Here is a 26,170-nt window from a genome sequence, read left to right on the forward strand (position 1 = left end):
TTTCTATCTTGCAGCTTATTCGTGCCGATCGGGAGAAACACCTAAATAAGCTGTAAGATATTCGATTTTTAAAGTCACCCTGGGAGGCCTTTAAGTATAACAAAAATTACAAAGTGACGTCAGAAGAGGCGCCGCACCAACGTTCGTCGCCGCAGAGAGGATGATCGCCATCCCCTCCCCTCCCCTTTCCCTACTTAATTACTGGGTTGTGGGCCTTGCGACTGGAGTAAGCCCTGCGGAATCGAAATCACTCAATATGTCAGTAAATAGACCCCAGACCTGCTTTGTCTGAGATCTTACACGTAATTATCCTTTTTTTATTTTGCAAGTGTCATGACTCAACCTTATTTCGACCATATGCGTGAGAGCGACAGCTAGAAGAAAAGTGAGTTGTTTACTCTTTCTTTCTTTCACAAGATATCAATTTTCTTCATTTTTCTCTCTTTCTTACTTCTTTCTTCCCCCATTCTTGCTCTTTCCCTATTCTCTTTCCCACTCTCTCTTTGTTCTTGATCTCTAATTCTTGAGTTGCCGACATTAGCTGAAGGTTTGAATTGCGAATGAATAACTAAAAATCTAATCTAAGTAAACAATTGAAATAGTTAAATATGTAATTTAAAGAGTAACGTAAATATTCAACAAAATAATCCTTAGTGACTCTTCAAGCAGAGAGAAAGTGCTTCTTCCCTGAGGTAATTTTATGTTATTTTATTTCATCAACAGCGTGGCTCTGATAAAAATAAAGACCGTAGCAAGGGTTCGTGCATGTCAATCTTGCATAGTTTACTTTTTGAGACATGAAGTCGAATTTGAATGCTGACAAGTGGCAGTTTAAAGTTCTTTTCCGTCACTGGTGGGACATATAACACCTGTAACAGTTTACATTGGTTATGAGCATGTTTTAAGCATGCTTAGTATGGTGGGAACCAGGCCTTCTTCTTCGTCGTCGTTGTTGTTATCACGTGATCGGATTAGAATCCCCCGATTGGTCACGCTAAGTAGAGTTCGGTGTATTTACTCAGGAACAAAGTGATGAATGCCCGAAGCGAATTTTACTTTCCTTCACGACTCGACCTTACAGACGAATTCTAGCTCGAGGCCATGGTGAGGAGTGAAGGAGACCAAAGATGTCTGTGAACTTTCACCTGGCCGTTTGCCCGTTCTGATTTGGCTTATCATGTATTTTTAGAGAAGAGGCAGCAAGCTTCGCACAAAAGATTTCTCTGCCTTCCTTCTCCTCCCCTTACGATGCTTCCTCCAGCTGTTTTTGTCAGCCCTCATCTTTGAGAGCTCCAGACTTGTGTCTCGAGACCAGCAGATGGAAGCAGCACGGCGTAAACTTAACATATGAGTAATATTAACCCTTTACAGTTCAGAATTTCCTCTTCCTCCACCAGTCAGATGCTGTTTTTTGGTACAAAAGATCTAGAAAACTACACAAGGTGAATAGCTATTTCTTCTAAGCATGTAGCTTAGTGTTCTTTCAGACAGCAATAATGAAAGTAAAGTGCAGGAATAAAAATAATAGACTGCAGGGGAGTGAGGGTATTGGTGTTTTCTGGACTTATTTCCCCCTGCGCCCGTTTTATGAAATTTTGTCGAAATAATGTTCGACTTAAATGTTGGCCCGCCAGCTGTATTTTTTCCGAAGAGGAAGAGAGGAAGAGAGAAGGAAGAGATCGTCTTTTGCGCCGATCGCTAGCACTGATGGAGGAAAAGTCGCTGCACCTGGTGGGTGGCCTGTAATGTGTGTCGGACATGGCTGCATTGCTTGGTTTGCAGCAAAAATGCGCTGTGGGTGTGCGTATCTGGCTTAGCACGCGAGGAAAAAAATGGTGGGTTTGATTCTTATATAAGACACATTAATTAAACTGTTGCTCGTCTGTTCCTGACCATGACGATTATCATAAGAACTTGCCAAGAGTATGGGAAGAGGGACAGGTGCTAAAACAAGCTATTACCTACTTTATCGTCGTCGTCGTCATCATCTTTATTTACTTTATCCTTTTTCTTGTCATCTATTCCTTTTCTACTCTGGGCGGTCCGGTGTGAAACGGTTAGCGCCTGTCACCAATGCAGTGATGGCTGGCAATCCTGGGTTCAGTTCTCGTCTCGGGCATGATTTCTTTCTTTGCATGTGGCATCTGTTTGCAGGCCTGGCTGCCTTGCCATGGTTTAGCCTTAGTTGCTGGCTCGGCTTAAAACACCAACTACATCATCATCGTCATTTTTTTTTCTTCTTCTTCTTTCCTCGTTTTCTTGTCATCTTCTGTTCCACTTCTGCTCTACCACTATTTAACAAACTAAGCTGAACTAAAATCCTGTTAGCGTTGCTGCCAACAACACGATAGGATTTGCAGTCTCTTCCAGAAAAATTATCATCGAGGTGAACGTCTTTGCGTAAGAACAAAACATCAAAGGATCGCTTAAGTGAGCGAAAAAGTAAATTAGTGTGAATTTAAAAGCAGTTTTCTCTAAAGTCTTTTTGGGATTTTAAGTTTCACATCTTCAAATTTTATTTGTGCATTCTGTCGCTATTTTATTCAACCTAGACATAAAAACAATATCCACAAACGGTATAATAACTGAAGCAATAAGCTGTTGTGGATTAAAAAATATCCTTATGTTTGGGTTAAACTTTGACTGACAAAATATTATGCAAAGAAAAGAAAACTACCTTTTAGCTTTTACAAGAAATAGAAATTATGCTTAAAAGTATAATGGGTAAAGGGTTACAAGCATTGTTTATAACAGGGACTGACGATTTACGAAATAGCAATCATAAAATAAATGAGAAAAGTCAATAACGACTCGCGCATGCGCACTCTGCTGAGGATAATACCACATTACATTTGGATTTGTGATCTTTCTCTGTGTGTGTTTTTGGAATGTGCTTGTGTGTTTGTGCACGTGGTGAGCTCGCGAAGTGTGGAAAAAACACGTGTCTGCAGTGTTTTCGCGGTCGTCATGGTTACGTAGTAAAGTAAGGCAGATGGGTAAGAGGGCATTGCTCAGCTCATTAGTAGGTCGGCGTTTTTATAAACACACTCAACGAGCTAATTATTTGTGTTTGAGGCGCGCAAACACCATGGGAGATCATTAGAACACATGCAGGAAATCCGCAAGGGCCTCAAATACCACAGGAAGAAGAAAAAAGGGCATTGATAATCGGTATGATGCTCTCTCTCTCTGTGTGCGTGCGTGCGTGCGTGTTAAGTATGTGTGGCGTGCTGTGACTCAGGGTCTTTGAGGACAGGCAGGATGAAACGAAGAAAAGACAGAAAAGATATAAAAGAGTTGGAGAGAATAAAGATAAAACAAACGAGGACGAAATTAAACTTTAAAAATGAAACTGAAAAAAAGACAGGAAGGGGGAAAAATTAAGGAAAAAGAAAGAAGAAAAAAAAGAAGAGATTAAAGAGCGCAAGAAACGAAAACTATAAGAGAAAAAAAAGAAATTATAAGAGATAAAATTCTGAAAAGGAATTGATTTAATTGTAGCTTCCTGCCCTCGGCTGTGTCTAAATTGGTAAGCAGTTTTTTTAAAAGCAAAAAACGTTCAGACAGCCCAGATAAACTTTGCCCTCACTGTTGTCACTTCCGGATTAACCGTTTTCTTCCCTGTGTCCAGTGCCAAACTTTCAGTGTCGGAGTTTTCTGTATTAGTTTGCGAACTCTTTTGCTCTCCCTTTTCTTTCAAGTTGTCTCCCCATCCGACCTCGTGTGTGGATATATATATATCCTCCGCTTCCCTTATCCCCACCACCTGCGCTTTGCAACTTTCTACACTCGTCACCACCCGGCTTCGACAAAAAGTAGTAACCCTTTCTCTTTTCCCGAGTCTCGGGTACCCAGGGTATATCAGTGCAAAATCGATCTGAGCGTGTGGTTTGCTTTCTTTACCTCCTCTTTGTGAAGAACTGATACGTCTGTTGTTGTCTGTTGAACCTTGTTAAAGGTTAAATCCGTGCACATACGCACGCGTGCACAACCACACACCTGTAGAAAGAACAAAACTGATGATATATATTTTTATCTATTTATCTATAAAATTGGGCGACCTAAATTTTGTTGACACTGGAAACCTTTTTGTCAGCGTCTTTTACTTCTGCTCACTTTACTGTTTTCCTTCATCTTGGCTCGTTCAGCGTTACCTGCTGTCATCTTTTTCTTTGATGTCAGCCAGATTGCAACGGTCAGTCTGTTGACGTCACAGGCATCGCTTCGACGCGTCGGCTGTTCCGATTGGGTGTTCCTGGCCACCGGAAGTTGACCAGACCATCTTTGCCGTATCACGCCTCTCGCCTTGTGACAGATCGTTCCACAAGACTTAAAAAAAAATATATATATATATATTTCGAGATATCAGAATTTGTAAAATTCTGTAGTAGGTGCACTGCACATCGTTAGCCGCTAGTAGCACAACAATGACAGTGACAGATCAGTAGCCGTCAGTCGCTACTACTCGTAAAATACATACAAGTTTACCTGACTGCTTTCCGTTAACCACCAGACCTGCTTCTACCTGCCTGCAGATGAAGTAAGTCAGGCAACTGCGTAGATCACTAATAACAAGTTCGTCTCCTCTTGAGATACGACAATGCACCCTATTTTTATTCTTCTTTGGCTTCTGCTTGGGCGAAAAACTTTCATCAGGGTTATAAATTTGGGGCAAACATGCTCTCGTCGTTGAGCGTCTAGAATAAAAACAGGACTAACTTGACTCGCGTGCGCGCACACACATACGCACGCACGGAGACACAAGTACAAACGGTTACGGAGAAGAGGAGGAGAAGAATAAAGAAAAAAATTAGGAAAGAAAAAAATAGAAAAAAGATCAAAAGATCGAAGATATTCATGCTGTCATAAATTTGTCAAGGAAATGGGAAAAGAGGGTAAAAAGGAAAATTATGAGATGTAGTATCCGAAGACAGTAACACGCAGGGCTCCATATTTGTGGCAGAGGGAATAAATCATCGGATATATTCCGCTACACCTGCGTCTCCCAAAGAATGTCGACTAAAGAGTTATCAGTCTTCTTTTTCTCTTTTAAGATCTTATTTATTATTTCGCCTACTCATGTGCGCAACTCAGGGGAAACAATAACACGTTTTCTGTCGTCGAGGGTCAACGGGGAAAACCGTTATGTGCGAAAGATTGTGTGTTTGCCAGACACCGCGTTACTTCTACTTATGATAAATGGATCTGTTGATTGATGAATGTTAATCCGGGGTTAAAAATTGGGATCACACACGCGTACGCACACATACACGCAGGCTAATACAGACACAGTTTATTCGACTTCTTCCTATTTTTTTGCTGCTGACATCACTAGGTATCGGTGTCAGAAAAACGCCCAGTACATGATGACGTCACTTCTCCACCTTCCATAGAAGTAAAGGATGCACACTGTCGCTTATTTTCAGCACCGAGGTAGACGCATGGAATAGTTAACCCCTTTGTGTGGACAACAGCAATGTTGACCTTTCCCCCCACCATAGTGTGGACAACAGCAATGTCATCTGTATCTTCGCGATTCGTACCTCATACTTGACCTCATCTTTCAACCTTTCCTCTTTTCTCCATTCGGGAAAAAACCCTCCCTTCATCAGCGATAGGTCGTATTTCGAGCTGGCGTACATACGTGTGCTTGTTTGTCAGTGTGTTCGTGTGCAACCACCCTTCCGGCATGAGCTCTTGCCCTTTCTTTTTTGAGGTGTGTGTGAGAGAATGCGTTGAGTCCGCCCTTGATGGTGGGGAACGATGCTTAATAACGTAGATTTTATTTTTGTTTTTCTGTTCTTCTTTGACCCTCTTTTGTCTCGTACCTTCTTTTTCTCTCTCTTGCTGGTTCTGTATTTCTATCTGCCATTTTGCCTCTTTTTGTCCGTGTATTTCTCGTGCTTGCTTTTTCCTGTCTGTCTTCCACCAGCGAGGTCTCAAGACATATATTACTTGAGTCCTCCAAATCTTTCCCTTTACCGCCTACTAGCCTATTTCTCAACTCTGTATATTTTTGGAAAACAAAACAAAACTAAAACCACTTTCACGCTTGAATGTTTTCTTATGTCTGTGAAATCGTACACAATTTTCTTGGTTTCTCTCTCTCTTTCTCTCATTCTCTCTCACTTTTCTTTGGCAAATTAAATGCATGGTAGATACATAAAAACACTTTGCTAGCTTTCATCACCCTTAAATAACTCATCCACCCACTTATCCTAATTAGGTGCAAAATGCATCTTCCAAGCTTTAAGAGCAAGCTAAAATAAAAGCATATTAGTTTCCAAGTTTTTTAGTTTCTTCTAGTTTTTTTAAGTTTCTGCTTTACATTTGAAAATACACGCATTTATGTTTTATACTGTTAGCTGTCAGTCAGAGATGAGCGGGAGCAAGACATCCTGGTCTGCAACTTGATTCTTGTCTTTTCATCAGCTGTGTGCCACATAATTTATTAAATTTTTCTGAAAAGGACAATGCAAGGAATAGGTTTGTGACAATTTCTTTCTTCCAAAGTTATTTTCATTCCTGTACCTATAATAGTCCCTCCCAAGCTGTCGCGTCTTCTTGAAAGCCTTTGCAGACGACACTTTCTTGAAGTCTGTATCAGGTACCTCCTGCCTTCTTGCCAAATTAAGGTGTGTTTCAGACTAAAAAACTGAGTAACATGTAAAATTCGTGTGCGATAATACTGAGAAATGTTTTTGTGAGACTATACTCTATTTCCATAGTTTCACGCCGAGCGACTGTGGCACATTCTTAGGGAGGTATGCAGGTCGTGCTGGCACCGAAGGGCTTTTCTCTCCGAACATTAAATAACTAGGTAGCAAGAACGAAAGACAGAAAGGTAATTCCAGAGCCTTAAAAAAGCATGAGTGGTGTTTAGTCCACGAGGTTGATGCTAAACAAAGTCGGCGACGGGACCAGTGTGCCACCCGTGGTGGATCGAGGAGTCCAATGTGGGTATGTGCCCTGCATCATTAAATTGTCTGGCACTAGAAAGGTGTAAACATATCCAGGCTGCTGCAGCCTTCTTCTCACGTTTGTGGACCACTGACGACAGAAACTTCAAGAAACGCTTGTGGGGGAAAGGGGGGAGGGGGAAAGGCGGATTGCACGCAGACGTGCACGTGCATGCTCGCGAAGAAAGTGCGGAGACTGGCGAGAGTACAAAAAGAGTATTGACCATAAAGATCTTCGCTCACAGCCGCCCATTAAATCGCTCCTGTACTGACAGTGGCAGACGTTATGGCCGAGGGTGGGAGTGGAAGCAGAACAAACACGAGCACGAGCCAGGATACATAAACATGTGTATGTGTGTGTGTGAGAGAGAGAGAGGAAGAGAGAGCAGGCATATGAGAACAGTATCATAGATACACGTACACATACACATCTGCATACAAATATACACATGCGCAGGTACAAAACATAGATATGGGGTTAGTATTTATGAATATTTATATCACTTGGCTTCTAAAATTCAATTACTCACACAGACGCGTTCAGACATATATATATATATTGATTTTACGTTACAGACGTGCGCAAATATATTTATAATTATATATACACATATACAACCTTACATGCATAAACACGCGCACTTGCAATATATAAATATACACCTGTATATACTCATAGACAGACAAACACATGCGTACAGTCACCGCATGCAGAAGAAAATACCTGTGCACACCTGGTCGCGTGCAGTAGGCGCACAATGTGTGAAAAGGTATTCATATGGTGCACTGTATGTAATAACATGTGCCCTGTCGGACAATAAGCAATAAAAGTGTTTATAAAGTGCACTGGCAGGACACCAACGCATTCCGCATACCTCAGATATACGAACAAACATAAATAGAAATGTGAAGCCCAAGAACGCTCTAACAAAGGACAGAGTTCCAGACACACAGTCTCTCCCACACAGAGCCTTGAAGCAACGGAGTAAACAAACAACTATTTATTATACGCGCTCACACTCCAGAGCGTAAACATGAGAAGAAATAAATACCGAATCATACACGCAAACAAAAGTACTTATAAATTGTAAGAGGCTTATCGTTACAGACATATTAAGTATACAGCAGGCGTACAAACAGTCAGGCCTCTGGCACTAACTTCCAGACCCCGCCCATGACCTCGCCGATGACGTCATCCATACCCCTTGCGGTTATTTTCCACACCTTCTAACGTTCTCTTTGTTTTTCTACCATTTCTCGCCCTCCTCCGGTAGATTCACTTTTTTTCGGGTCTCGATGTTTGCCGCTAGTAAGTGTAAGAAGCAGTCGCCTGGTCATGTTATTTAGTTAGTTCACCTGTGACGGATTGTAGGTAAAGGAAATAATCACCTGGACACGTTGCTTTCAATTGTCGGCGTGTCTGTGGTAGGTTGTATGTAAAGGAAACAGTCGCCTGGTCATGTTATTCTTTAATGGAGGTGCTCCTGTGGCGGCCTGTACATACCTGGAGGGTCATGACCTGCTTCATTGTCGGTGTCCCTGTGGAGGACTACAGGTGTAATCAAACAATCTGGTGTTGGTGAATGTTTGAAGGAGAGAGCGTATTTATTTTTTCATGGAACATGCTTTAAAGAACAGGTGGACGTATTTGACGTTGGGTAGTCCTTTTCGTTTTGTTCCCTTCTCTCTCTCTCTGAACATGCCGCCGACACTATTAATACTTTGAATGTTTCCTTCTCTACAGCGCAATGTGTGTGGGTTGAAGGTAAGCTCCAGGACAATGAATCTTTGTCCTTTATAACGTCCTTTGACTTAACTGATCTTGTGGAAACATGGAAACTTTTTTCCACAATTTTTTTCTTTTCATAAACAGGCTAATAATTTGACCAATCAGGTTCGCCTGCTCTGGCGGTTTATTATGTTCAATAAATAATAACCTGTTATAATATTGCCTAATTTTACTTTGCGTTTTCTCTATTATCTGTGTCACACCTCCATGACGTAATCTGTCAGTAGCCGTCACGTAACGCCTGTTGCCTGTTTTCGTTCTGTGAGCGGATAGCTACGTCCAACATTCCGTCCCATACACTACCTGTGCATACAAACTCGAGCAATCATCAGGTCACAGATTGTCTTCACTGATTATCATCAGAGATGTTGTCTCGGATATGGCAACTCGACACTGAATCTTGATGAACTTACTGACTCAGCTGGCGATGAGTGACATGGAGGGAAAAATAAAAAGCAAAGGAAGGAAAAGAGGAGGAGGCGGAGAGGAGGGAATAAGAAAGGTGGGAATAGAAAGAGGAGAAAGTAGTGGCAAGAGAAAGACGATAAGAAAAGAAGGCAACTTGTTTTGTGCTTTGGTTAAGCGATGCTACAATCTGTGATGCGATGAGCATTTGCTCCTTTGGAGGATAAGGACTTCCGATGCACGAGATGTAGGAAGAGACATTGACATGTTAAAGACTACAACACTAATTATTTCTGTCATATTTAATCACTTGTATGTCATATTTGCTTCTTCACATACACAAACACACGTAGAAGCAAGTATGAAAGATATGATTAGAAAAAAAGAGAGTGAAAAAGAATAAGAAAGAGAATGAAGCTAGATAATGATAGAAAAACGAGAACGAGAGAGGATAAAAGAGAAGGAGAGAAAGAGATAAAACATTCTCTTTTACAGGAAAAACAAAACCAAAAAACAACAAACAAACCCGAAGAGAAGTTTTACTACGCGGTCGAGCGAACTAACAAAGACGTATGCCGCGATATTTAAAGTAGAAAAAGAAAAGCCCAGGGAGACGACAAGGGACATTTGTCGAGTCCTGTCGAGCGTTCACCGCAGGGCAGGCGAGCGGCACGTGCGATGGATGACGTTGTGTGCTCACGCGCAGAGTACGCGCAGCGCGTCAGATCTGTCGATAAGGTAAATGACATTGACGTGCTACGCCACATGTTAGCTTATTTATTTTTAGCAGGATTATCGACGACGAGGGATGTTTTCGTGTTTTAAAACAGGAAAGGAAGTCAGTGGGGCCTGATGGAGGGAAGGAACTCGTAGGCTCGTGTTTACGATACGCGCTTGCTTCCGTATTCCCCTGAATGGGGGTTAGGGGTTGGGAAGGTGAGTTCGGAGGTTCTTCTTGTCTTTCATGGGTAGTTCCGAGTAGGGAGCCCTATAAGTGAGCCTGTTTTGTATTATTTTCTTAGAAGAGCGTAGACCAATAGAAGGAGAAGGCAAAAAAGGAAGAAAAGAAAGACGTAGGAAAGGGAAGAAACAATCAAAGATGAGGAGGATGTGGTGGGGAAGATTGGTGTTCGACGCCGAACCAGCAACTAAGACTATATCACAAGGCAGCCAGCCCTTTAAACATCTGCCACACGCAGAGATAAAACAGCGTACCCAAGACGAGAACTGAACCCAGGACAGCCAACCCTCACTGTATTGGTGACATCGTGAAAGCATGGAGGACGTGTAACTATCCCCGACGTGCCCAGTTCCCCTATGGGCATCTACAGAGAAAACACGGAGATTGTACATTATGCCTGTTACAAAATTGTAGACCCGTCGAGCTTATTCGTGGGTAATTCACAGAACGGGATTTTATTTACATTGTGCACTGACAACGCTCATGAAAATGTGTGTCGTCGTCATCCTCCATCTTAAAAAGCCGGCTGCCGTTGACAACGTGCGCTCGGAGGAAGAAAACTCGGAGACGGCTCTGATTTTCCGCTACTGCATTCATGGCGGCTAATTTGTGCCACTCCCCTCCTCCACACACCACCCAAATGGTTTCCTCCTTCAAGTAATTTACCGCCTTCCGGACGTGTCCCTCCTTTTCACTCCACCCCCGTAACTTTTCCGGAAAAAAGGTTGTCCCCCGCCAACAACTGGTATTTTGAAGGCTTCACAGATTTCTCCCTCACTCCGCCTCACAGCTAGGTCTTCTCTTCCTGCAAGATTTTTTTTTTTAGCTGACCGGAGGCAGCGACGTGAAAGTCAAGGAGGGGCGGGAGGAAAATACATTCGATGCCTTATTGCAGGAAAGGTGTGTGCGTGTGTATGAGGTGAGGTGGGTGGGGGAAAACCAGTCGAGGGCGTAAAAGTTTTTGTTTGTAAAATGTCCAGGGTTAACTAACATATGTACGTTAATGATAGTCTTCTGTGATTTACGGTCATTAATAGTAGTAATAATAAGTTCGCTTATTTATCCCCATATCCCAGAACTATGGACAAGTTCATTGCGGTTTATATATCACAGTAACGTGAAAGTCGTGACAGTAATGGAGTGACATGTTAGGGTATCACTTATCTCAGGTCAACTGCGGGTGTTAAAGCTGTCAACCTGCACGCCTTGGGTTCGAGACGCAGTTGGTAACCGCTAAAATGTTTGCAGTTAAACGGCAAAAGATGTATTTCTCTCTTTGTATGTTCGACCCTGACGTACTCAGTACAGAACTGGCGTTCGCCAACTTTGACATAGAGGAGTGGTGAGAGAGAGAGGTGGATGGGGTGGACGGGGTGGACGGGGTGGGGACAATATTGGGAAGACGAGGAAAACAGCGAGGAACCGACCCTTGTTACTTCTTCCATGGCTTCTACTTTCCCCCTTCTCCTCTGTCCTTTTTCTTAGTCCGCTTCATGTCTTTGACTCGATGCGGCGTTGGAAATCCAGTCCCATGCCACGGCGGGGTTTCTCACTTGTCGGCTTTTCTGTCGAATCCACAACGCTCCTATAAAACCCGTACTATGTCAGATCTCTTGAGGACACCACTCTCCTGTAAAAATCTATGTCAGTGTCTGAGAAAAAAAAAAAGGTGAAAGTACTCCTGCGACCATAGTGAGGTCAAAAGGTGAAGTTTTAGAGACGCCATTATCTCGGGTAGCTTTTTAACGTGAGTACAGTGCTCTTTACTTCCCCCAGGTCCACCTGTTGAACAACAGGGTCATCTGGGGAGGTGGAAGACACACTGCATCTCTCGGGGATTGAAACTTCTAGCCTTGAAGCCCACCCTTCTAACCACTAGGCCAACCTCTCATCGCTAATCAGATCTCTACCTGTCAGATTCATACCCCAGTTTTCTCTCAGATCCATATTGTCCAATCCATATTTTCATACATCCTGTCAAATCCATGCCGCATCACACCAATACCTCGTGGAGCTCCTACTCGCCTAATCTCTGTCTAATACATACTCTGTCAGTGGGTCTCTGTGTGCTGGTGACAAACATCTTAATAATTCGTCGCTCCAGTCTTCCCCACCCTCGCGCCCATAATCTTTTCATTATTATTTTACAAGCCGTCAGAATTACACCAGAAGGTCTGGCGGGGTTTCCACTTTGATCTGAGGTTGAAGCCAGGGTTTGTTCCCTCCCTCATTTGTTTCGATGTTCTTGGTGGCTTCTCAGCGAAACCTGACCGAGAATTTTCTAATCTGATTCCAGGACGAATCGTCTTTTATAGGTTCTCCTCCTTCGTATGAACGCATTAAGCAAAATAAGTCTTGCTGACCCGTTTGCGCAAAATTAGTGTTGGATAAACTTGTAAGTTATTCCTCCTCAAGCTCCTGCTGCTGCTGCTGCTCCTCCTCCTCCTCCTCATCATCATCATCATCCTCGTCGTCGTCGGCAGAAATGACTTCTTAAGTTGGTTTTTTTTTTTTTTGGTGGGGGGATTCGAATGTTTGTGTCTCAAGAACGGAAGCAGAAGAGGGTTATTCTTCTGGATGGAAAATAGTAATTTTGTTCTTAACTGTACAAACTAATAATAAAACAATGTACAACCCACTTGACCACAAAAAAAATCAACGTTTCAGTTCCTAGCTAACCATTGGGTAACGTTACCTCTGCTTGGTAAGTACGACCCCACGAATACTCGTCTCCACATCCGTCACACGCTGAAGTCGAAACATGGAGAGTCCAGCTGAATCCCAGCTCGTGTAGGTTGGCGGTGTGCTCTCAAGAGTTGACAGATGTGCAATTTCCTTTTCTTCTGTCTGACCGGTCTAGCAGAAGCCGGCCACCGGAACGTGGCGTGACCACCCTTGTTCTGTGCCACCTCGGTCGCGAGGTGCACGGTGCAGACAGTAGATGGCGCCCCTAGCATCGTGACAGCATGGGGAAGGAAGATGGATACACCTGACGAACAAGGATACTTAAAATAGTTAGGCAGTCTCAGTGGAACATCGGGTCAAAGACCGACTCGAGTTTAAAAGGGAACTGAAGCTCAAAGACTGCTGGCTAAAATTACACTGAGTCCTTTGTACAAATAGTTGTCTCTAATTTTGTCGTATGAACGAGGAAGGAGTGACACTAGATCGTCATCAGTTGTCAAAGTCTTATGAAAGTAGACTGATTTGTCAGACTTTATTTGTCCTATTATTAATACAATATTGTCATACAAAAGTTTTTCGGAGAATATGTTATTATTTGTGCGTGTCAAAGGGTTAATAATATGAATAAGAATAGTACAGTAATCTTACTCTCAGTTGGAGAGTAACGTGTTCCGTTGTTTTGTGCTGAAATCCTTACTGACGCTGATTTGTCTTCTCCTGCCATCTACCCAGAAATCCTTTCTACAGCTGGGTCGACTGGAGGACGTAAGCTGTGTGCGCACCTTCCGGTCGGACGCTGTTGATCGAACCACGAATTTGTATTAATACACGTCCATGATCGAACCATTAGGGTTATCCGCTCACCCTGACGAGATTTATTTCTGTGGCCGAGAACGTGAAACATTTTCCGGCAGAGATAAAGAAAGATTAGTCTATTCCTCAATTAACAATGTTAACGAGTCTTCTTGCAGGTCTTCCCAAAACCCAGATAAGAAATTCAATGTTTAAGATTCTCACCTTACAAACACAACAAAGCTTTTATTCTCACACCTTTAAGAGAACGCGCTCGTTGGAATATAATTTTGCGCTCGTGTTAGTCTTTAACGTTTCTCATGAGTCAAGTTTTGGTCTTGAAGGCTTGCGTGCTCTCGACCCCGGCTTCTGCCCACCAGCGACCTCTGTTGACTCAGCGGAAGCCGCTTTCGATCGCCTCCCTTGACAGGAAGTCATTTTTGCGCTTAGTGGCGTCGTCTCTTCGAGACATTGTTGCCATGACAACGGAACCACTTTAGGCAGAATGCGTCTGGCGATGGTCGTGACCGATGCAGCGGTCAGAGTCGTTTAGGTGGCTTTGAAATAAATTCTGATAACGAAACTCAAGCGAAAGAAATTTTGCAGTGAAGGAGATGCTGGCATATTCACTCAACATTTTACTTCTTCTTTCTAGTTTTCCTTTCTTCTTATTACTTTACTAAGGCTTAGCTTTTTCTTGTTTTCTGGTTTTTCTATCTCTTTTTGTCTTTGTTTTTCTTGATATTGATGCTTTTTGTTCTTGATTTTTGGTTATTGTATTTGTTGATGTTTTTAGTTTCTCTATTTTATTCATGTTATAGTTATTACGAATCTATCGCGATGGCGTCCATGCATTTTAAAAATGTTCTGAACTTCTTGGAACATTTCTATATCAAAAGAAAAAAAGAAAAGGTAGCTGGCTGTTTCTACATGAAAACATGAAAGGGGTTAATTTTTGTCCAAGCAGGAGACGGTGTGGTGCCATTACCCGTGCCAATGTCCCATGGAGGAGCTGAGGTGTGCGGAAGGGGTCAGCGTCATCAAGGACGGTTGCGGATGCTGTTACATGTGCGCACGGCAGCAAGGTGACATGTGTTCACCTAACGCCAGGTGTGACGAAGCCAAGGAACTGCACTGTCAGAAGGACGGGGACAACCACACCGGCATTTGTAAATGTGAGCAACAGCTGGAAAACGTTTGTTCATATGATAAGGGCTTTCTTTCTTTTGGTGTTCTCCAATTTTTTGTCACACCTTTCAGGTAAAACTATTGACTAATTTATAAAATAACTCATGCCTTCAGCTTAAAAAATAATGCACCACCGATAAAATCCCAACAATATCTTTAGAAAGTTTTGCGCTCTGTCTTTACCTGTACAGCCCAGGTGCAAAACCCTTGCCTGGTGGACGGCGTTCTCTACAAGGACGGCGAGCAATTTCAGCCAGACTGCGCACGCACCTGCACGTGCCAGAACGGCTTCTACGGCTGTGTCACCAAGTGCCCGCAGGAGAGCAAACCTCCGTCCAGCGCCGCTTGCCTCAACCCACAGCTGCTACCCGTGGTGGGAAAGTGCTGCAAGGAGTGGACCTGCCTCAAGATGGAGGCGTCCGAGGCAGGTGGTAGCCTGCTGGATGGCACTCGTGGTCTGGAGAGTGAGGCGCTCATCCTCCAGCGACCTCTGTGGTGTGAGTAGACAGGCAGAAGCCCGCCACCCGACCCGACCCTTTCCCACCATCTTTGACTAAAGTCCGCTTTGGTCTTTACTACTGTCTTATGTTCACTTTTTTTAAGAAGGCCAACCCGAGTTCGACATTAAGGTAAACTTTAAGGAGGTTCTGGATATAGATTATATAAAATTTTGTGACCATAGATACATGATGGCTGTAGTCTCAAGTCGGGTACAGTGTGTTTACAGTACCCAAAGTGCAAGTGAGTCACCGATGTAACGGTACTGGATAGTAACACTGTAACAGAATTTGCTAAAATAATAAAGTAGCTCTTACTGATATTGATACCAAAGCAGTGGGTAAAAACAAACAAACAAACAAACAAACAACAACAACAACAAAAACTAAATCAGTTCATTAAGTCAACACTGACTACGAAAATACAGTGGCAGAGCTATTTAAAATACTGAGACCACAGACTTTAATTATCGAAATCCATGACTGAGACAGTCTCGCTTGTGAGTTCTATTATGGGAAGCCAGTCTTCTTTAAGAAGAACCAGCCAGTCTTTCCATTAGTTTCAGGTCAGTGGTTGTGAGGAGACGTGCGTGCGGTAGCATAGCGCCCGCCCCTGTCGTAGTCCTGCTGCCCCGGTCCCCATCCTTTGTCCTTTGCGTTAGCTGATTAAAGTCCTACCCGTGTCCAATATGAAAATAATCGCTAAAGATTCTGAAAGGTAAATAACGTAAATAACGCTGCATTGTTTAGCAAAAGGAAAAAAAGATAATTTTTCACTAATTTTATGTTTGAAACACTCATCGTTTGGCAAACGCTTTATGTTTACAAGTAGGCGAAACACCATCACTAGACACATTGAGCCACTTGCGCTCATTGCTCTTAAAGGCCCTTGGGAGTGAGACTCTTTACTCTTACTTATTGCCAATAATTTATAAATAGCCACTTTTTGAAGTGACTGGGACGTTTTACGCGTCTTGTCATCAGTTGCGTCCATCCATCCTTCATCCCATTCCTCGATGATCAGATGGGTCAGCAGAATAGGTTGCCTCCACAGGTCAAGGAAATGAATGACCAGCTCAGGGAGCAGCTAAAAATATGGTTTTCTTGTCAGCTGCATGACGGTTAGAGCAAAATACGTTGTGAGTTAATCAGTATTTTATATACGTGTTGTATTCGACTAACAAATAAAATAAATGAAAAATACATTTAAATAAAAGTTAATGCGCGCTGCAGATATGACCACCACTACAGAAACAACCACGACAACCACGTCGACGGTGCGGCCCTACTGTCACGTGACCACGACGGAGTGGTCGCCCTGCTCCGTGACGTGCGACGCGGGGATGTCGGTCCGGATCGTAACCGACCCCAGTACACGTGCACCACACGTCAGGACCGGCGGATCTGCTTCCTCAGGCCCTGCGGACCAATCGTAGAGACACATGTAAGTATGACGCCAGACCTGGGGGTAGCTTGCTGTAAACGGCTCAGATACCAATCCTGCTGATGTGGCATGTCAACTGTGTATTTTTTCGCGCGCGCTTGCGTGTGTGATTCATGTTTATACAACAGCAAGACTGCCAGTCCTTGGCGCAGGTAATATCTGTAGAAAAAAATTTAAGATCCAGAGACGAGATCCGAACTCAAAACTCTCGATAGTCAAATCGTTTAAATGTTTTGGTGACAAGCTAATTACTGCCTCGCCGCTAGATCGCCGAGAGCTCAGTGGGTATTTGCGACGCCCTTCACATGTGGTCACTGACTTTGATGTGTTAACACTAAAGCTTCCTACACCTCAGAGAGTTCTGCAGGACCTGAAGAAGATCACAAGCCTTTTAACAGGCTTTTTTGTTCATTTTGTAAGTTATAGAGAGTAAGATGATAAAGATAGAGAGAGAGAACAAAAAAGAAAGCGTAATGATCAAAGCAGGCCAGATGTAAGTTTTTTACTTTTCCACTTGAAGGGATTGATGTATGTGAAAGGTTTGCATTACTGTAATAGCTCAGCCTTCTGGCAAAATTTCTTTCGTAATGATAAGACAGGTAACATTTTTGAACACTTCGCTCTCTCTTTTGAGAAAGGAAGTGCATTATCTCTCTCTCTCTTCAGATCGTACACGTGCTTCATTTATTTTTTTTCTTTTGTGAGAAACTCTGAGAGATTATTATATTTCAGAGTTTATAGATTACTGAGAGTATTCTACGTGATCACCAATAGGCACAAGCGATGATGGCGATGGTACATTGATTATCAGAAGGGTGACAGTCAAATAGACGAACAACTTTGTGGATTTTTGGTGAGAAGAGCGTCAGCTTTGATGATTGGTGAAAAGAGCAGCAAATTTTTTGATTATCTGGTGAAAAGAGCAATAACTTTGGTGACTGGTGTGTGTAGGCTATTCCGGTGTTATCAAGGTAGATGGAGAAAACCTCTTGAACAAAGAGCAATGTTCAGTTGGATATGAGAATATTTAGAGGGTCATACCTTTATGGCAATTAGAAGGTGTCTAAAAGCGAAAATTTGTATGTTCGTGCATGCGCGCGTGTATATTTTAATATATGTTTTGTCTGTTTTCTTCCCCCATCTCCCTTCCCCAAAGCTCACTTTCATCGCAGGGTAACGGCCTAACGAGCCGGGCATTGCAAGCTAAAGGCGACAGGTGATTGGCTAATCAGCAGGGTAGCGCGGCAGGTGATTGGCTGAGAGAACGAGGAGAGCCTCGTTAGAGCAGGCGCAAGGCTCTTGGACTTCGAAAGCATCGATTTCTAGCTTGATAAACTCAAACTGCTGGCAGCCATTCACATAGAACCTGGCAATCGCCTCGAGACGGGCAATGAGCTGGCGATTATTGTGCAGGCTTTTCCATAAAGCAGGCAATTATTCCCCTTTTTTCTGCTCTCTTCTGTGATAAGTTAGCATCTAGCTCAGGCAGCGGCTTACAATAAAAAAAAAAAGGATGCAGAGTAGTCAGAGTCCCCTCAACTTTTTTCCCCGTGACGAAAATTTTTTTTAAGGGACCAGATTTTTGGAGTTTTTGTTATGGTAGAACGATTTTCTCATTTTTGTCGTGAACACGTGCTGACTTCTTGTAAGGGAGGTAAGCAGTGTGCTCACGCTTACCATCCTGCTGTAATGTTGCTAGGCGGGAACTCCGTTTACTGGTATTTGAAAACGAATCCTGCCTGGTAATTGTATTAGTAAAGCACTTGTTTGTCATTACGGGAATAATTATCGAAATATTGGAGGTTCACACTTCTCACTGGTTGTGGCTACTGTTCACAGGGCTGACCGTCGGTTGGCTTTCCCAAAGCACTTCAGTTTCCTTCCACCCCTTTCACCAGCCAAACCTGAAACAAAATCACTTCTCTGGAACCACTTTCCAACAAAAAATAAAATAAAATAAAATAAAAACAACAAAAAAAGAAAAAAAAAAGAAAAAAAAAACAACAACAAAAAACCCCAAGAAACAAACAAACAAAAAAACACAAGCAAAAACAAGCAAATAAACTCCGACAAACCTACAAAGACTGATGCAACACGACCAGCGAAAACACTCCACTCATGTAAGTCAACGGATTTTTTTTCCTCTTTTAAAGTCCATTGATTGAGCATCGCACGAAAGCCCTCGTCTGAAAAATAAAAAAAATAAAAAAAATGTACCTGCCCTTTTAAATCTTCATATATCCTGTCAGAAGCTCCCTCTAGGCGCTCTCGTAATGAAGCTTGACTTCAGACACCTAGTGTAAGCTCTTCTTCAGGTTTAGGTGTCTGATATAAACTTTTTCCTGCAGACTTCAAAGACCTCAGACGTGCGAAAGCGGAAAAGGGGCCCGAGGCGGTTCCAAGCACTAAGAGATGACACGAAGGGAGAAAAAAATGATAAAAATATTAAAAAAAACTTCACCTATTATACGAGTGACAGTTATTAGGCCGTGCTGAAATGTAATAGCCTACACTGGTCTGAAGGGAGCGAGAAGGAAGGGTTGGCTAAATTTTTTTCTTTCCTTTTTAAAGAAGCGGTAGAAGGCGCAGAATATTGATTGTGGGCGAGTGGAGAGTAGTCGAAGTTTCTCGAGAAAGATTTTCTTTTAAGTGGTCGAGTGCAGAGTCATCACTGTCTGTCGCGCAGGACTCCTCTGCTCTTCTGCGAGCAGGAATCTAATTCGTAACCTCATTTAGTAGACAGAGTGGAGTGGAATCCACGAGTGGAATCCTTTATTTTATTTTATTTTTTTCACTTTCAGTGCTGAACTTCCCCTTTAGAGATTTAGTACTGCGCATTATTTTGTTTCTGATATCTTAGTAAAGTTCATGAAAGATACTGTATACTATTTCCCAGGAGTAAAAACTCACACTTCCGTTCTCAGAATACATGTTCATAAACATCACCATGCACAAAAAGTCTCATAGTAGACATCAGAATGGTGCGTGGATATGTTTATGTTGTGTAGGCGACAACAAGCGTTAGAACTGGGAACATGTAAATATTTGCTTATTTGTGGACAAATTTAATCTCACGAGTATTTCCTCAGATTTGGAAAAATAATATATTGCACTGAGCTTTACGCAGTCATTTGATAGACATATTGCACCCTACTAGGGCTTTAACTCCCTCGACAAACTGGACAGTTGGGTTTGTGTGCACACATTGTGTGTCTGTTAATATTACAACCCATGAACGGTGGTGTGATCGTGGTTGTGGCTGTGGTCGCTGTACTACCAAGAACAATCAAAGTGGTTGTAGGGAGGCAAGATTAGGCACGCGTGCCCCGACGGTGACAGAAGGAACGACCACATACACACCCACAAAGACACGTACGCGCGCGCGCGTGTGTGTGCTTAATGCTTATAAATGATGTCATTTTAGTATACTTATGACCGTATAAATAATTAATTAAATGACTAAACTGTTTTCAGGGCCGAAGCACGTGCACACCGACGACCCGCAGCGGGCAGAAGTCCCACGTGAAATTCCAGGACTGCATCAGCTTGCGGCAGTACCGCCTGAAGTGGTGCACCACGTGCCGGAGGGAGCGCTGCTGCTACCCCAAGCGCACACGCACGCGCTTCATGCAGTTCGAGTGCACAGGGGGCGTGCGCGAGACCATGCAGTTCATGTGGATCAAGAAGTGCCGCTGCGACAGCCGCTGCTACCGCGAGGACCGGAACCGGAAGCGGGGTTCCAGCCGCCGTCAGCAGCAGGGAAAGCGGCGACGTCAGCGCTGGCACGGGGCGTGAGCGCGGGATGTCTTTCAGCAAGGGGGAGGAACAAAGGAAAAAAGAGTTATCAAAAGAGGAGGGTGGATACCCTTGGGACGCACCCGAGGGTTTATAGGTGCCAGTGACGTCACTTAAGTCGAAGACGCTACATCACTGCACCGAGGTCGAGTGACGTCATGTGTTGGGAGGGTGGGAGGAAGGTTGAGGGAAAGGGTGTGAAGAAGAGACGACGACTCAGAGTTGACCGGTATGGCACTGGACATTGGTGAATGGGGCAAACACGAGTAATTAGTTAAAGGCCTACCCGAGTACAAAACGATTATTAAATGCCTGGGTTTCTGAAGATAATTAATTTTCCCGAATCGTGTTGAATAAAGCACGGGGGAAAATCTTTAAAAATAGAATTCTCAATCAGCGTTTTAGGAAAGATATCTAAGTCTCCTTTCCGCGTGTGATCACATATGTTTCCCAGCGCCTCGTAAAAATAATAGTCAAGAAACAAAAAACAAATTTCAAAACTGTGACTGACAACCAAAAGACTCTTACTCTCTATCAGCCATCTGTTGGCTGAATGTTGTTTGTCCTTGCTCAGATTTCAGAGAATAGAGGAGGATGGTGGACAAACATTAACTGAAGTATCACAATTAATATACATCATAGCACCCATGCACACACGTGATATTAACAAAGGCTTAGTGAAATTATCTTAGCAGAGAGTACCGCTAGGTATGTCTAAAAAGTATTTTTCAATGGACGACTGCCAAACAAAAATTTGTGCGTAATAGAAGTGTATGTAAAGAAAAATATTTTTTGACAGAACTGCAGCAAAAAGCTCATAAATATTTATCTGGGTTGAGGAAAAGATTTTGGAGAGCGTCTTTAATAATTCGGAGATATACATATTTTTCAACAAAAGCTTATTTTGGTATGATTATGGAATGTCGCCGAATGTTTTAAGCTTCTAAGTAATGTAGTAAGATGTAAAAAAAAAATCAAAATCAAACGTATTCTCATCTCATTGATTCCGTACTTTTATAAAATAATTTAGAAGAATATTATTTAAGGCAGATCATTGTGTGTATGTATTTTACCACTTATATGGACATTTTGCATCAGAATACTTTTTTTCCTTTCTCTGTCAGTGAAATTTATGTACAGCTCAAAGAGGGTTTGGGAAAAAGTGGTTGGTAGAGAACTGAGGTGTTTGCAATTAAATATTCGGTATATATAAATATATAGATATTAAGTATGTGAGTGCTGTGCCGTCTCTGGCATTCTCACAGTGCCAGGGATAGCAACGTCTGGCTAAGAATGAATGCCGAAGTCTACTAAGCTGGTGTCACACTTTAGAGGATTGTCAGCTGATACTTGTGGCCTTTGTGCACCTAGCGCCATCTCGCCTCCGGTAGTTTCTTCGCCTCACCTCCAACCGCCCGCATGCGTTAGCGCCCAGTGTGCTATCGTGGAAGACTACAATTGCACCATTTTGGGTTTTTTTCTCATTTTCTCTTACTGTTTGCGTGTATGTATAAGTATGGATGAGTTTGTGAGTGGGATCACACATGAGTTTTATGCGTGTATGTGCCTGCGTGCATATAGCCAAGAAAGCCAAAGAGAGAGAGAATAAAGAAAGAACAAATTATTAAAATTCTTATAATATCATTAAGAGTATTAGTTTATTGTTTTCGTTGTAGTCAGTGTTAGAGATTTTCCTCCCTTTAAATTAGGGCGATTTGAAATATTTTATAACATTATTCGCGAGCCATACAACATTATCAACTTAAAGATTAGCCTTGGTAAAGCCGTAGTTTCGCCACACTACGTTTGGCACCGTGTGTGCTGCCACCCTGTCCCATGATGCACCGCAATACAGGACACGGGGGGTCGACGAGAAGCAACCTATCTTCTCCGTCATGTATCTTATGTGACCTGACCTACCCGTAATGGACCCTCCCTGCTTGCCCCTCAAAATTTGCTTGATTGTTACAATTCACTTAATATAAATTTATGTTGCTATGAAAAAGCTTTGAGATTTATTAAATATCGAGTCCCGCCTGCTGTGGCTTTGTCAGGGCTTTATACGTCCCGCGGTCCTGAAGTTCCTCATCCCTGCTTTAAAGAATCTCTTCAGGCCCCCAAACTTAATCATAACAGTAGTTCTCTCCCTTGTTAAATGTCATATCGGTGCACAAAGACCGATAACTCAACTCCTCGCATTTTGCGAAAGTGTTCCCGTTGCAGGCGTGATGAAAGAAGAAGAAGAAAGATTGAAGAGACACAGCAGACCGTAAATTAACCGCCATGCCCCAACTCCCAATCCGCCGTCTTGCCTTTCAAGTCGACCGATTCTTATTCATTTCAGTTAATCTGTCAGACGGGATCAATAACAACAGAGATTTACACACACTCTCTCACACATATGTCACCATAGAAAATCGAGAACGCCGTTTCCCTTTTACCAATGGCGCTGTTAGCAGAAAAGTTCCCCCCCAAAAAAAAATTAATTAAATCAAAGCTGAAGTTCGTTATCTTCAATGTTATCTTGCTATCACCTCTTTTTTCCAAACTAAATATACATTGTTTACCAAGTTCATCTCAATTTTAAATAAGAAAATGTAAGTAGTCAGATTATTTCAAATTACAAGTGTCCGCCATTTTTTTTTATCCTACCATTTTTTAATAACAGAAAGAGTTTTGTTTATTAAAAAAAATCTGTAAAACTGCATTGGGAATTTTTTGTCATGAAAAATATCAAATTTAATAGGGTTAACACAACTCTAACGGGTAAAAGAGCTTAGCTAGGAGGCAGGTTTGTGTGTAAAGACTGCTGGTAAGTCGAGATTCTCGAGAAATGCACTTTATTACAGTAAGGAAAACACAAGATATGAAGTACTGTATAAACTATGATTGTGTACATCTTATCATTGATTTCCATGGATTATTCAAAATATGGAAGTAACTGATTATTGTTACTTATAAGGAAGAAAATTTCTTACAGTATGTCGGGGTATCAAACAATAGCAAAGTTCAAGTTCGCAGTGTCTTTGTTAATTTATTTTTAAAAATGTCAGAAACCATGTGGAAAAAATTATAAAGTAAAATCAAACATTTACATGCTTGAGAAAAATGAGGAGTGAATGAAAGAATTTTCTGAACCTAAAATGTATTGGTGATACAAACCACAAACTTACTGGCTTGTATTTTAAAACTATGACCATCTTGATGTAATGAAATGACAAACGGCGATAGATTCCTAGTCTTCTACACCAGCAGGCCATGACTGGACTGTGGTGGGCTGGGAACTGCTGTGGTTGTTCACTTTCTGCACTCACAGACAAATTTTAAGGACCTGATCGTTTTTTGAAGACTTCACGAAGATTCTGAAGAACTTGATTATATATAAGCTGATATCAGCTTCTGTGGTCGTTGTATGATCATTTCGTTGACGTATGGGGGAACCCCCCTTTAGAAACAATTTCGTTGTCTTCGTATTCTTGTTTTCTGATTTTGTCGTGTAATTTACAGGAACAGATCATGGCTGTCCTTTATCATCGTTTTATTAGTAGTATGTGTTAAATGTGATTTGAAAAGACTTGTATTTTAAGTAGTATGTTCACGTCCTGCGGAGGCCATATTTATGAAGAGAGGGTAAGTCGTTATCCTGGAACAAAAACAAGGGCACGCATCTTGTCTCCGTGTCTCCAGACAGTGAGAATGACTTTACCCCTGGGGCCGTGGTAAATATTTCCTGGGGTAAATAACACCAAGCAATATCCAATGGACAGTGCGTGGTAACCACGGAGACAATTTTTACCGCCGAATTACCCTTGCTTCGTGAATGCGGCCCCTGATAGTGTCGCCCAATAATCCTCCACTTCTGTTTCTTTCTTGCTTTCTTTCTTTTTGGTCGCACCGACGTGTAATTCTTGTCATGCGAAGTTGCTGTCGACAAAATAAACTGTCTTAATTGCAAGTAAACAAAGTTGAGAGCTCCCTTTATTCTCGAAAAGGGCGCCAACGATCAGTGCGAAACACTGACAGAGATCAGCAGAAGCACATCATCGGCAGATTTGAAAAACTCAGCAATAAAGAAAATAAAATAATATTTGTATACTTGCATATTGTGTTGACGTTTTTTGTTTACTGAAGAGTCTATTCTACCCAGTAAACATCACGTGTAGTTTTTTCCCCACATACAAAAACAACAAGAGATGCTATACAGCACGATACGATATTCTTTAAAAATTCAGGATTTGTAAAAAAATAAAAAAGGTAGGAAGTTTATCATCTCCAGTTCCTGACATTACCCAAACATACCAAAGCCATATTTATACATGTATTTATGCATAAATATCACAGTAAAATGTCGCTATATTTTCTTGTTTTGTTCAAGTAGAAGTAATAGCATTAAATAGGCTGTGTTCTGGGGTCTACCTTGTGGCATTCATAGCGGACGGAGCCAATATCCAGACAAAGGGAGTCTACCACATTCCTCACATGTCAGCAAGCTAAGAGTTCTTGTTTTGTGTTCATTGCAAAGGTAGGAATCTAGTACAAAGACACCCCCACCCCATATTTCCGAGCCATATAAAAGTATCGGTTGAATACGGGCAACAAAGTTTGAAAAACAGGCTAGGTGAATATACTATTGTACCATAACAGTTTACGAATATTTATAACTCTTCTTTTTGTCTTTTCAGCCACATCTTCTAATGGATGTGTAAAAAAAAAAAAACCTTGTGAAGAAAACTATACCCAAATATTTCTATACATTCACAATTTTAGAAGAAGACTGGCCAAAGCACTATCTTCCTACAAGATTTAAAACCACCATTTCCCTCTAAAACACAAAGAGAGAAAGAATAAAATAAGCAACCTTCCTTATAAAGACGAAATTTATATCAGTCGGCTGTAGTGAAGTTTGTCTTGAATATCCTTCCCCTCGCACGCATGTGTGTTTACAAGTCGGCACCACGTGATGTATAGCATTGTGACTGCGCCAAGGAAATCCCTGAAACCTCTTGGGAAGACAATGTCTGGCGAGCGTTTGCATACAGACGTCTTTAACGTCGACAGTAAACGACAGATAATCGATGAAGAATTTTTTTCTACAGGAAGACGATACCAGACCAGCGGTTCGTATGCAGATTATTTCGGGTATCCTGTTCAAAAGTTTCTCCAACGGTTATATTTTGTGATGAAAAGACAGACGCGGTGTATAGGTAAATAATTTGTCTCAAAACACCCTTTTTTTCTATTTGTTGTGTACAATGTCAATGTTTTTTTTTTTTCGTGGATAAATGCTAAATAATGATGGAGAATTTCATGCCATGTCATGAATCTTGAAGAAGGCATTAACTTTATTATTTTATGAGCGTGAATGTCGAATTTGTGGGTGGCTTGATTCGAATAAATTAAGTACAAGCACCTAGATAACATCTTTATTATTAAGAAAATAAAAATTAAAGATCCCTAGAAAAACATCATCATAAAAGAAATAAAGTAAAAATGAAAAGTAAAGAAAACAAATAAGATGCATCCACTAAAACACGGACATCTTACAAAGAAACAAACAGTCGTTCAAAAGGGAACACGTGGCACACACACAGTCTCTCTCTAATGCACACTGCCACCCAGATATGCACAAACATGCAATCCATGCATTTACTGCCA

The 26,170-nt window shown here is 42.0% G+C and overlaps 1 protein-coding gene across 1 annotated transcript in view; it reads left to right on the top strand.

Annotated features, from left to right (window-relative positions):
- LOC112575733 (protein NOV homolog) overlaps positions 1–24,614 on the top strand; it is a 34,530-nt gene extending 9,916 nt beyond the window's left edge. Inside the window, exons 2-5 of the mRNA XM_025257733.1 lie at positions 14,556–14,766; positions 14,971–15,280; positions 16,510–16,720; positions 20,195–24,614. Coding sequence (XP_025113518.1) covers positions 14,556–14,766; positions 14,971–15,280; positions 16,510–16,720; positions 20,195–20,515 — 1,053 coding nt within the window. The 3' untranslated portion in view covers positions 20,516–24,614. The remainder of the gene's footprint in view (positions 1–14,555; positions 14,767–14,970; positions 15,281–16,509; positions 16,721–20,194) is intronic.
- Positions 24,615–26,170: the final 1,556 nt, after the last annotated feature.

The sequence above is a fragment of the Pomacea canaliculata genome, linkage group LG11, assembly GCF_003073045.1.
Source record: "Pomacea canaliculata isolate SZHN2017 linkage group LG11, ASM307304v1, whole genome shotgun sequence".
Lineage (NCBI taxonomy): Eukaryota > Metazoa > Mollusca > Gastropoda > Architaenioglossa > Ampullariidae > Pomacea > Pomacea canaliculata.